Raw genomic sequence first — 12633 nt, 5'->3', positions numbered from 1 at the left:
TATTCCCTCGTCTCTAATGGAATCATCATCGCTTGTATTTCTTGCTCCTACTGAAGTTGACTGTAAACCTTCCCCTAAAACCATCCCCTCAGACCAGTTGACTTCAGGGGGAATAGGAACTGTCCCATCATCCTCAGAACCAGCAGTGCTCCCTGACAGTGCTTCAGTTGGAGGAGTAAAAATTACACTGTTTCTGAAGATGCATCCTTTAGATTGTGTGGACTGATATTTCTTTTCTTGAAAGGAAGTAATTTCCACATAAGCAAGCAATGCCTGTGATTCTGCAGAAAGTATTTTATTCATTATATTTTTCTGTTCTGAAGATACACATGAAATCGGCTATGTTCAATATACTATCAAAATAAGCAAATTATGAAGAATTTTTTGTTACAAATTTCTTTCCAAAAGTTTTGATAAGCTTAGATGTTTCTTCTATCTATAGAGCAAGTACAATATTGTCCAACATAAACATTAGTGTCCGTTTTGAACATGAAAGATATTTTATTTAAATTTTGCTAAGCACAAAGTTATGTTATCCAAACAGGTGATTTCCAGTTCCTACTCTGTCAGGAGTTTGTGTTCAGGATGAGGAGCTGATGGCTTTACTCTTTAATGAAATCCAAATCCTTCCTTGTGTTCACTGTACATACTCCCGAACTGCAAGTTCTTTCAGGGTAAAAGTCTTTATTGGATGTTTTTTTGCTTTCCATTCTTCCAGTTTCTGTTGCAAAGACAGAAAATCCTTGCCAAGTTCGTATGCCAGAGTGATCATTGTTTCTAACAGTGGAATGTAATACCTGTGACTGGTGTGTACCCGAAGGCGCAGCAGAGCCTTCTCTCCGTATTCAAAGGCACTTGCTGGGTTTTCCAGGTCCTTGTGGCACACCACGATAGCACACAGAGTTGGGACAACCGAGACAGGGTTGCCTCTCGTTAGCCTTTCCTGCAGACCGATGACGTCTAACAGAATTTCCAAAGCTTTGGTGTACTGGCCACCCCGCAGGCAACCATATGCTTCCTTAAGCTCTGGCCTTGTTAAAAAGTCAATAAATTTTTTTGATCTTCGGATATATTTCATAGAATACAGAAGTCTCAGATAGTCCTTAAAGGCTAATTTCCTCTCATTGATTATTTCTTCTGTGAAGTTCCTGGTCAGAATTTTTTTAGGGAAGCTCACATCTTCCATTTCTTCACTGAAGTCCTCCAGAAGATTTCTATGCAGTTTCTCAAAATCTGAATAGCGCCGTTCAATTACAGATTTGTTGTGGTCAAAACTTCCTGTTTGCAGAATGATAATTTTATACATCTAACGCAACAAAACAGAAAAAGAAGCATTAGAATGACCGTTCCAGCCTCAGAGCAGCTGGAATTTGTTACTGCTTCAAAAAGACTTCATGCTTTCATATTCTACTGCTGAAACCTTCCTGCACCAATCTTGCATGAGTAATCTTGTATACTGCTATGGCTTGTAGTGGTGCTGCTGCATTAATCGCTGGTTAGGAGTATGGTGCATTCTCAGCCCAGGGGAGACCTTTGAGAACTGTATCCACCAAATATTTAATTCCTACCTGCTCCTGTTTTGGACTATTATCACCAGACTTTACCTTGGCATATATAAATAAGTTTGTAGATAAGCAAAGCACCAACTGATTCTGTCCTGCAAGGTGCTAGACTGGGGAGCTAGCAAAGACTGAAGCACACAAAATCCCTTGCAGAGTATTTCTGTAACTGCACTAGGTTTGTAACAGCCATGGCTGCGGCAATCAATCATCTTCAGTGAAGAGAATAGATTTCCCAGATTTAATATTGAGTGTAGTGTATTTTACATTAGTTATAATACTCAGAAATGCTGTTTTTATCAGACAATTCTCAGGACTTGGGGGTGAAAGAAGAGGGAATAATTGGCAGGAATGGTCAATGTAAACAAAAATCAGATGGAATCGCTCCAAAGACTTATTCCCCTCTAAATCATTGTCCTGTTACTCAAGCTTACTTGGCATGAAATTAACGCAAAATAAAGTGACATTTCTGAAGAAAATATGTGTTTTCTGTCCAAAATCCTTCACTAACAGTTAGCAGCAACACTCTCCCACTCTAACAGTATTCAAGAGTAAGTTCTCAGCTCTTCACTGGCCTCAGAAAGGAAATGACTTTAATAAATGTGATGTTAGAAAAATAATTACAAAATAAAATTGAGTGTTATGTGTTGTACAAATAGATTCCCTTTTAGTCCTGATCCAAGAACAGTAATGTGGAGGAAATCTCTTTGCCAGGTCAAAACCTTAACGTATGTAAACCAGTGAAACCTCACTGCGGTCATCTTAGCTGCTGTGTCATTGTACACCAGCTAAGGACATGGGCTATTGACCTTAATGTCCTTTGCATGATGATGATGTTCAGTCAGCTTCACTGTGTTCCCAGTGAATTAAACAGGAACTGGCTTACTTATGTCACCTGCTTTGTTTGCTGGTATTGGAACATGTAAACTAATACTAGCACGGGTATCTTTCTGGTATTCTTCTTCTTCTTCTTCTTCTTTTTTTTTTTTTTTTAACTTGAGAGAAATTCTTAGTTTTAATCTTCACAAACCATTCCTTTAGAGATATGTATATTTGAGCTGACTTCACTGATTGCTTTTTATTTGTATGCACTATGACATTTTCCTATACTTTGCCCTGCTCTCTGCTGAAAAGTGTATATATTCCTAGTGCATATCCAAAAATACAAGAGAAATTTTCTAAGCTACCATTTTATGAAGGACAGCTAAGTAAATACTTTTATTTGTGGAATGTTCAAGAGAAGGAGAAGAAATACCATTTCATCAAATTAATATTCAGATCAGCATAATTTTGTTGTAATGTAAAGCTTTTTGCCTAGGCATTTAACTTGTGACAAAGTTTAACTACTGTATGCTACAAGTAAGACCCTTGCCCTCATACAGTTTTACTGAAAAAAACTTTATTTATTCAACAACTATTCAGTGCATGTAAGAATGGCAACATCTAATTAGCTGTGTATAGCATGCAACAAGATGTTAGGACAGTTTATGAAATGTTTACTTGCTTCAAATCCTACTGAGTTTAGGCGCCCAGTATGAGCAATGCCAGTATAATTCTCAGTATTTTTCATCTAAGGTTCTCAAGGCTTTGCAAAGGAGGAAAACATCCCTATCTGAATTTCACCAAAAGGAGTACAGAAGCAAAGAGACACGGGGTAACTTTCTCTAGATGAGTCCACCAGAAGTCCATGAGCAAAATCAAACAAAACCCAAGTCTCAGTACTGTGAGGAAATATATAAGAATCTAACCTATTCTGTTCTTCCTGTCCCTCATGATTATGTTTCAGCATAAAAAATCTGATAGAAATGTGCAGCTCTAGGTAGGGACAAGGAACCATCCCAAAGGAGATCGAGCTGGAGGATGAGTCTTAGACTTTGTCTACATCAAAGCATTTTGCATTTGTGCTAACGCACAACTTTGATATGGAAATTATACAAATACAACCCGCCTGTTATACCAGCCTAGCTTAGAACCAGTGTAACTACGTTGCTGCTTTTATACCTGCGTGAATTTGCTTAGTGTTGACAAGCCTCTGGGTGTTAAGGATACTCAAACTGCTATTTTACTTGATATCACTTTTCTATCGCTGCAATGTTTTTTCACGGAAAGATTGTATCAGTAATGCCCATATGAACAGTATCTTACTCTGAGAATAGGTTCTACTCCTTATGATCAAGGCTTGCAAAACCCAGCCTTTGGTGAGACTTTCATCTAGTGAGCCATGCTGTGCAGACCCTTGTAAAGTGAGTAAAAATTAATGATCTTCTTACATATTCATTTTTGCTTACCACGTATTTAGATAAGTGGTGCTCTACAATTCTGGTTGATGGGATTTCAAAAAGGAGATTGACTTGTCTGCATTGGCGTTTTTCATTTCTCCAATATTCCTGAAGCTCTTTAGTGGTCATTGAAGAATTGGAACTCAGCAATGCACTGGAATCTGAAAACAATATATTTAATATTTCAGATTGTAACCTTTGCATCTGGAAAGAAAACTCTTACATATTTATTGTGAAAGTAGGGCCTAGAATTTCTAATGCTATGACAGCAATACCTGAAAACTGGGAAGTCATTCCACTGCTAATGAGGACAGCTTCAGATTTTCTAACTGAGAAGACTATAGTGCTCTGAAATTTGAAAGAGACTAAATTGGCTGCAGAATATAAACCTACCTACATGATGGCAATTGCCTGAAGTAGGCAAAAATACTGACAAGAAGTTTCACGTGTCTAGGTTGTAACCTCAGGCACAGCCTGAACAAGATGTAAGCTTCACCATCCCAGAAGTAGCCCTAGGAAACCCTGACTCAGGCAGTCTTCTGAATTAGACATGCAGGCTTCTAGGTTGCTAAGAGGAGGAGATAATATAATACAACTGCAAACTCAGACACATATTCAAATCCTTTCCTGATTGGAGCTGTGCAGTAACAGGTGAGAGATGAGAAAATGTGCATATCCTAACCCTAAAGGAGAAACTCAGATAAGCAGCAGAGCCAAAGGGGGAAATCTCACTTCCTCTTTTTCTTTTATAGTGGAGCTGACACCACAGAGATACTTATTATATACCTCTCTCTATGCACACACACACATGCACACTCACATGCATATATACATACGTATATATATGAGTATATATATGTGTGTGTGTGTGTGTGTAAATGGAGGACAAGAGATTGAAGAGTTTGCGTATAGGAGAATTTAGTGTAGCTTTTCACAAGGCTGTTTTCTCTGTCTTTGAAATCTAGTGACAACAGTTTTCATCAGGTGGCATCTAGGATAGCAAAGCGGGTAATATGAATGGAATATTTGTATTTCAGTGGGCACATCAGCCTCCATTTCCTGAAATGATGTATCTGTCAGCTGAATCTGACTGTATCTGGCTGTATCTGTGCAGCCAGCTGAAGTCATTGTCTGCAACGTGTGTGACATTCAGACAATGGAAGTGAATGATCATAAATGAATGGGAAGATAACTGCTTGATACAGAAATAGAGCTGTAAGTGCATCATAAAATTCCTTTGGTGGCCGCATTGGGGTTTGGCTGAATCTCTGCAAAGCATCTATTTCTTATCAGTCATGTGCTGTTTAGGACAGCTTTGCAGGGGGGCGGTTCTTGAAAAAAATGTATATATTATGGATTATATTTAACATTTTTTCTTAATAACAGATGAGAGCAGTTTTAGGCATAGTAAAAGTTCAGTGTAGCTTCTTCCGAAGGGATGTTATAGACCACTGCCTGAGTTTAGTTACAATCCAGTTCTTGGTGCCTTTGCTAATACTGCCAAGAAATTCAGATTTTGTGATGTACAGAAAGCACATTCACAAGACAGACCATCTGATGGCCACTGTTTTGGTCCCTGGTGTGTGAACTAAATCTGGAGCACATTTTAGGAGCAAGGATTGTAAAGGAAAACGCTACATTTATGTATAGGAGGATATGCACCAGTTTTACTATTACTATATTATTATTACAGGTTTAATCAAGGCTTATGTTCAGTGGAGGAATAGCAGTATAAATCTGGAGTATTGCTGCAATAAACAAAGCAAAAGTTTTTATGTAAAAGGTCAATAGCACCAATAGCTACATGTGACATGGAATGAAAGGATAGCATCAACCTTGAAGGTTATCTTTTCCTGGGTTTTCTTTGCTCACTTGACATGAAACTTCAGCTCTGGGTTGATTTTGTTCTTCATCAGATGGAGTTGTGGCAGAGAATGGAGTAATCCTGCTTACAGCTTCCAACAGCTCTCTTTCTGCTGTATAGTGTGGGTCCTGGTCCATTGCAAAGCTATCACTGAAAGAATACAGTAAGTATGACATTTCTTAATAGCAGGCCTTGAGACGATCCAGTCCGGTAATTTTGCTTTTTACAGACTTACTCATTGATCTCTGTGAACAAATTTCAAGTCATCTATAGTTTATTTAATAAAAAAGAGAGTAATAAATAGAAATACACACATAGCTATTAGTAAAGAAGTAGTATTATTGCCACTGAAAGTGTTTGAAATCTCATTGTCAGATTAAAATAAAATGTGGAAACCATAATAAGAAGTTATGCAAATAAGATTAGATGGAGAACTCGGACTCCATTTTTATCAGTGAGATTTTTGTCAGAAACTTCAGTGGTGACAAATACTTGCTCCTTGTATTTTGCCTTTAACCTTGAAGTAGTAGTATGGATGAACTCAAATCTTGCAGCTAATTTGTATGACTAGTAGTCTGATTCTCTTGTATTACTAGAATTTGCTCTTCTTAAGACTCCAGAATTTGGCATCTGTTCCTAACCACTATGTTGGCCCGTAGGGCAAAACACGGTGGACTCTGAAATAATACTTTTGTCATATTTCTGTTTCATTTTCCCTCCAGAGACTTGTCTCTGATCTGTGAGAACAAAATAACTGAATCTCACAATGGCTAGGTAGAAGGAAAACCGAGTTTTCTAATTATTATGCAGAAGCATTCTCCCTTTACTTGTCTTTTTTCACCCATATACTGGGTGTGTAACAGATTGGTATGTCTGTCTTATGTTAGGACTGCTATTTTACCACATGTTCATAAAATGAATAATACAATATGGCCCATAGATTGGATTAGCCTTTTTGCCATATTTTTGTCTCCCTGGAGTGGATTTTTTAAAAGTAACTAATTATAACATGATTATGATATACTAGCATTTGAAAAAGTTTTAAGAGCACCTTAAAAACTTTGCTAGAGTGCTGTGTTCAGTTAGTTAGCACGACAGAGAAACTGCTCACAAGTCAGACAACAGGGGAGAAAAATCAAGTAACATAAAGTAACCTTTAAATGTTCTAGTCTTCTTTGCACATATGTAAAGATAATGCTGGAGGAGAGATTATTAAGTAAATAGGCTTTTCCCTGCAGCAAAATGGAAGTGCAAATTACTTTCCTGTAACAAACATCTTTTCCTTTGCGGGGCTTGGACAAGCAACACATACGAGTCCCCCTGCTCCTTAGAAGGAGCCTCATGGAGCCCTTATATTTGGACTTTGTACTAGGTCTCCCAGGATGTGGAAGTTCTCCCTGTTCTTCTAGCCTTCCTTAACACCTGCTCTTTGGATGTTAAGAATGGACAGTTAATTTCCAGCTGCTCAGACCTTTTAATAATCATGACAGTTTATCCCATGGATATAAACTTGAAAATACCTTTTCTTTAAATGATAAATGAAGATTATCTCAATTATACTAGATTAAATAAGGCATCCGAAAATGGCCAAATAATTTAAATAACTTTTCTGTAGGTTGTGAGTTGGTACAACTACATAAGCAAAATTATATTTATGTCAAGATACATATCTTTATAAATGTGTTATTCATTTGTAGATACAAAACTGGATATATATAATTTATATTATAAATAATATACATAATTTATCTATGTATAAATACTGCTTAAAAACATAATTTACCACAGAAATACAACATGACTGTAAATAGAAGGATGCAGAAGTGAGTGGTATGACGTACAAGCTGTTGCGCATTTGCTTCTGAAAAGTGTCTATACCTCATATCAAAATTTTGTTTCATTTTCACATCTAAAAGTCATTGTAAGCTGTTTTAACTAAGGTACAGTTCATTTCTACACTTTAAAAATATCCAGAACAATACAAAGAAAACTGCAACAAATTATACAGTTATATTTTGGAGAAATATTCAGCCTGTTCTTTTTCAGGATAAATGCCATTCCAACCACTTTACTGAGTTATAAGTAACATCAGAAACTGCAGTATGCAAAATGCTCACCTGGGAACTTGGGAAGAGATTTTAGTTGTGGCGCATTTATAGTCTATATCGGTTCACGGAAGGCTTGCTTTTCATTTTCAAAATGCAGAAAAATACGCCTGTGTTTTCTTGTAAGAGGCGCATACCGTTTTACAAAAAGGAAGGAAGAAGTCTTGATTAAATCAGACTTCCTCATCCAATTGGCTCGCTGTTTCAGCAGTGACTGGTTACACACGAAATTTCCAATGTGCCGTGAACAGTTCTTGTTCCGTCTGCAAGCAAGATACGGCCTGGTGTCAGCAATGCAGCGAGCGAGCGTCAGTAATACATGTGCGAACACAAAACGCGGCAGAGGAGAGAGCTCAACAGCAATTACAGAATCGATGAAAACTGCTCCACATGAATGTCGGAAACCAAAATAATAAAATTAGCAAAGGAGAGATGAGGAAAGAAAAGAACTAAATATGTAAATGTATTTCTGTGCAAAAATAGACCCGGTAGGACATCTTTAAAAGACAGACTTACCATGCAGTTCAGGAAAAAAAATGCAGATAGTACCACAATAAGTAGCCTCATTCTATATAAACTTACATTTTTGACAGAAATCCTGATTCTACACTGTGCTTAAGCATATGATTAATTTAAAATATCTGCTTAATTAAAGTTCAGAAAGGAGCATTATTATATCCGACATGACTACTAAACTTGAAATGGACTTATGTGTGTGCCTAAAATTAATCCCAGGCTTAAATCCTTTATTGAACTGAAGACAAAGTGAAGAAAAATGACATGTTAATCCACATGTCCAATGCCCAGAGGCTTCGGTTTGCAGTTGACTTTACTTTGGAAAACTGCTTAAAGTATCAAGATAGTTATTTCTGGAGTAAATAATACGGACATTATCTTTTAAAGCAATGTAAGTTTCTCGGTTGCCAAAGCTCACTCACTGAAAAAACAAGAGATTTTAATGCAGCACAAATGTGAGAGGAAAACATCCAAAGGACCACATGGATCCTGCCCCACACATTCCTTTAAAACAAACTATTTCAACTAATGTAAAATTGGGGCCATAAACTGGCAATGTCTCTCTTCTGTTTTATTCAGCATAAAACAATGCCAATTTTAACTTGGACTCGGTCTAAATGTAGAAGTTTTGCCAAAATAGCAGTCAGAACGATGAAAAACCACTTCTCTGTGGCCACAGCCATACTGGCAAGCCCCGCTTATGTCGATGCCGTTGTACTGGCAGAGTCCCCTAGCCAGAATAGCATGTTCCATTCAGGAAACGGCTTTAAGTTATACCAGAAAAGAATTCTTCTGCTAGTGTAAGATGTGTCTCCACAAATCTGTGTTTGCCAACACAGCTCTAAGGTGTAGCTATACTAGCCAACCCTTTTATGTATAGACAAGGCATGAGTTTCTGGCTCAAGTCTCATTCCTTTAAAGTTAGATTTATGTTTTTGGTTACAATTGTGAACAAATACCAAGGGGGATTTCATTCATGCTGACAGTTCACAGATGTATCCAAGCCTTTTATTTTGAATTTGCTGATTTATGTGTAGCCAAAAAGCAATATATTATTTTGTGATGCTTAGTGCTATTGTCCTGCTCTTGATACAGCTGAAGGAAAGAGGAAAGTATATTTTCAGTACGTTAAGCAGAACCTTTGTGGTCAACTATTTTAGAAGTAATTCCTAGTTAAATTAACCTGAATGAGTAAAAAATGAGAAATCTCTTATTACGACTACAACTGACAGATATAAATTTAATTTGCAGATCAAAGGTGCCCTGCAAGAATTCTGCCTGCCTCAGTAGAACCAGCTGTTACAGCTACGGCCGGTTCCTGAGCAGGCTGTAGGAAACATCCGCGGGACTGTTGTTAAACTTATTCCCAAGAGTCATCCCATGCTGGGTCACCCCATAGCGGGTTTATGAGGCTGCTGCCCCTCCGCCTCCTCTCATGTGCCCAGGTTTGGTCCACACAGCCCCCTGGCCCTTCACTGGGACCAACTGTTGTTAGTCTGGCAGCGTTTTACTATTCTAAATGTCTACTGGATTAGCACATTCAAAAAAGTCAACAACATACAGCGATGCTTGCTAGCAAAATGCAGAACGAATATCTTTCTCTTTATAGCCTCAGTTTCATTTTCAACAGTCAAATACAGCATGTGTAAAGGATTAAATAGTAGAAAAGGAGAATTTTAACAAAGGCAGCGTAACATTCTGAGGGATGAAGAAGTGCTCTTACACCGTCAATTCATTTCTGTCTACTCAGAAAACTATGGTAAATTTTAATGGAAAAGCATGTTCTGTCACTTCCACCAATGGGAAGCCCTGGCTTTATCTGGTACACATAAAAAATGCACAGTACTAAAATGCATTCACTGAGGGATATGGAAAGAGTATTCTGCTGTAACACTGGAGCTAGTCAAGGTTGAAACCCTAACACTGCAGTGCACAAAAATGGTGGCCACAGGAGTTCTGCTAGGTCCTCCTTACCAATTTGGGATGGAAGTACTCGCTTTAGAAAAGTCTGTTTTAGGAAGAGTAACCTGAAAATTTATCTCTAACACTTGGTAATCAACCACCACATGAGCTAATCTTGTGATGTTATGTAAGGATGCCTATATCAAAAGATCATGTATATGCTTTTGATTGGTTAAAGGGCCAGAACAGACAGCATCAATAATGTAAAATATCCTGTCTTGATTTATATTTGATTTTCAGTTCAGTTATACTCTATATTTGATTTATACCCTGATGAAAAATCCACAGCAATGTTCAAAAAATTGTTCAGATAGATAATTCTGCTTCCTAATAACTACTTTTTTTTTTTGCCTATTTTCTCTGGGGCCTACAATAACATTAATCTGACTTGGGCAATTAACATTTTACCAGTCAGACAGATTACATAAACCCAAATAAACACAATATTTAATTATAGACATTTAACCATACAAAGCTCGTATCATCTTGAAAAATTATGAGAAAAAGCAGTGCTACACACAAACTGCAGTATACTGACAGATTTTTACCATTGTAGTGGATGTAGCAAGTTCTTATCATGGTGAAAGACAGAAGATACTGAAGTGTTCCTTATGCTAGTTATAGAATATCATGTCTCAGTTGTGGTTGCAGTATGTCTTTTACAAAATACTCTTAAGCTTCTGCCCTGATAAATATAGCTTCAAGTGACCTGGTAGAGTCTGTGCTGATTTTTCCTCTGAGGCCACAAACTATGTAACTAATACTTATTTTTTTTATCTCATCATTTATTGGATGATGAAGAAAAACAAGGGGAGGCAGAAATACCTAACGTATTTATCCAAGTCCTCTTCTATCACATAACTAATATTTAGAAAGTACTAGAGTGCTGTCTTTGATGCTTCTACAAGAACTTTTCTTCTCTTTTTTAATGCAGCTGGATAAATAGCTGCTATTTCCGTATTTGAAGTAGCAGAAAAATTCAGCTGTCCATGAATACTCTGCACTTTTGGGATGATGTTGTGATAAATTCCACCATCCTGGCACAACACAAAACTCTGTTCCATGTTATCTACATAATGTTTAATTGTAGAGTGTTGTGTCATTTGAAAGTGGAATTTGTTTACCATACTTCCATTATTAAAAAGATGTTTCTTTTATCAAGAGTGTGGTATAAAAAAAAATAATTTGCAGTTTAATGGCAAACACCTCTTTGTATTGATGTTATAGACAGGGTTTTCAACATGAAAGAAAGATAACAGACCCATTTTACACTGCCAAAGCCCTGTTATCACTTTACAATTCCTTTATACTTCTACAGGAGTATGAAGGAGCTTTAGCATAAACAACAGCCTTGGCCTTTCTTTCATCTGTGGTCTGTCAGTGACACAGTGCCGCAATGCAAACCCAACGGGTCAATAGCATATTAACTCAAGTTAAATTTCACAAGCACTATTCTGTTGATAGAATGGCAGATTTTCTAAATGGTGTATGCTGAAATAACGGAGGGTTAAATACATAATAACATGGAGAAGTATTTTTAAAATATTTGGTTTTGGGTTACTAGGTGTAGCACATGCAGTCATTCCTAGCTAATATTTTTGTATTTTATAACCTGCCTGCTAACATTTCTTCTTGAACATGATAATGCTATACTTAGGCTAATACTTGTATGTCAAGTTCCAGATGTAATTTATTTACACTCAAAATGTAAAAGTCATGAAATTTGGGATAAAAGGATTTATAGCAGACATACTAATGCCTTTTGAAGCAGCATAAAAGGCAACTCTACAAATGGAGGAAAATGCAGCTTTGTATAGATAGCCACCTTGAGGATTAGCAGAGTATAACTGTGTTTTATTGTGCGCCCTTCCACAAAACAAAGGAAATGTAATACATAAATCTTAGTATCTTTTCAGTAATATTTATTCTTTATAAATTAAGTATGACTTTAAAGTGGAATTCTACTCTTCAGTGATTAAATTAAATGATTTATAGGAACACTGACTCCACAATACATGCAAACACATACTTTCCTTAGGCAAACCAACAAAACCCTGGTTACTGACATTCAGACTGTGTTGTTTTCATCTGCACTTAACTGCCAGTAACAAAAGTCTGTGTCATGCCTCGAAAATAGTGGTAGCACCATACTTCATCTGCAAAGTAGGCTCTCTAGCCCTGGTCCAAGGCTGCACCACAACCGCTTGTTCTGCGTCTCTGTTACATTCTGGAGACCCATGGGAAGTAGGATTAACTGAAACAGCCCTTATTTTAGCTAAAGACTTAAGTATGTAAAAAATAGAAATATTAAGGATGCTAATAAAATAGCAAAGTGTTCATTTGTATGG

General features: G+C 37.1%; 1 protein-coding gene across 1 annotated transcript; it reads right to left on the bottom strand.

The window, feature by feature from the left end:
• Positions 1-344: 344 nt before the first annotated feature.
• SNX20 (sorting nexin 20) lies at positions 345-7922 on the bottom strand. The gene is made up of 4 exons (XM_062586570.1): positions 7820-7922; positions 5674-5852; positions 3848-3999; positions 345-1306 (listed from the first exon to the last, which is right to left on the bottom strand). Exons 2-4 carry the CDS (start codon positions 5837-5839, stop codon positions 638-640), a joined length of 987 nt encoding a protein of 328 aa, XP_062442554.1. The 5' UTR covers positions 5840-5852; positions 7820-7922; the 3' UTR covers positions 345-637.
• Between the last annotated feature and the right edge of the window lie 4711 nt (positions 7923-12633).

The sequence above is a fragment of the Rhea pennata genome, chromosome 13 (genome assembly GCF_028389875.1).
Source record: "Rhea pennata isolate bPtePen1 chromosome 13, bPtePen1.pri, whole genome shotgun sequence".
NCBI classification, from domain to species: Eukaryota; Metazoa; Chordata; class Aves; order Rheiformes; family Rheidae; genus Rhea; species Rhea pennata.
Note: the sequence above shows the minus strand (reverse complement) of the source record. Positions and strands in the feature narration are given on the sequence as shown.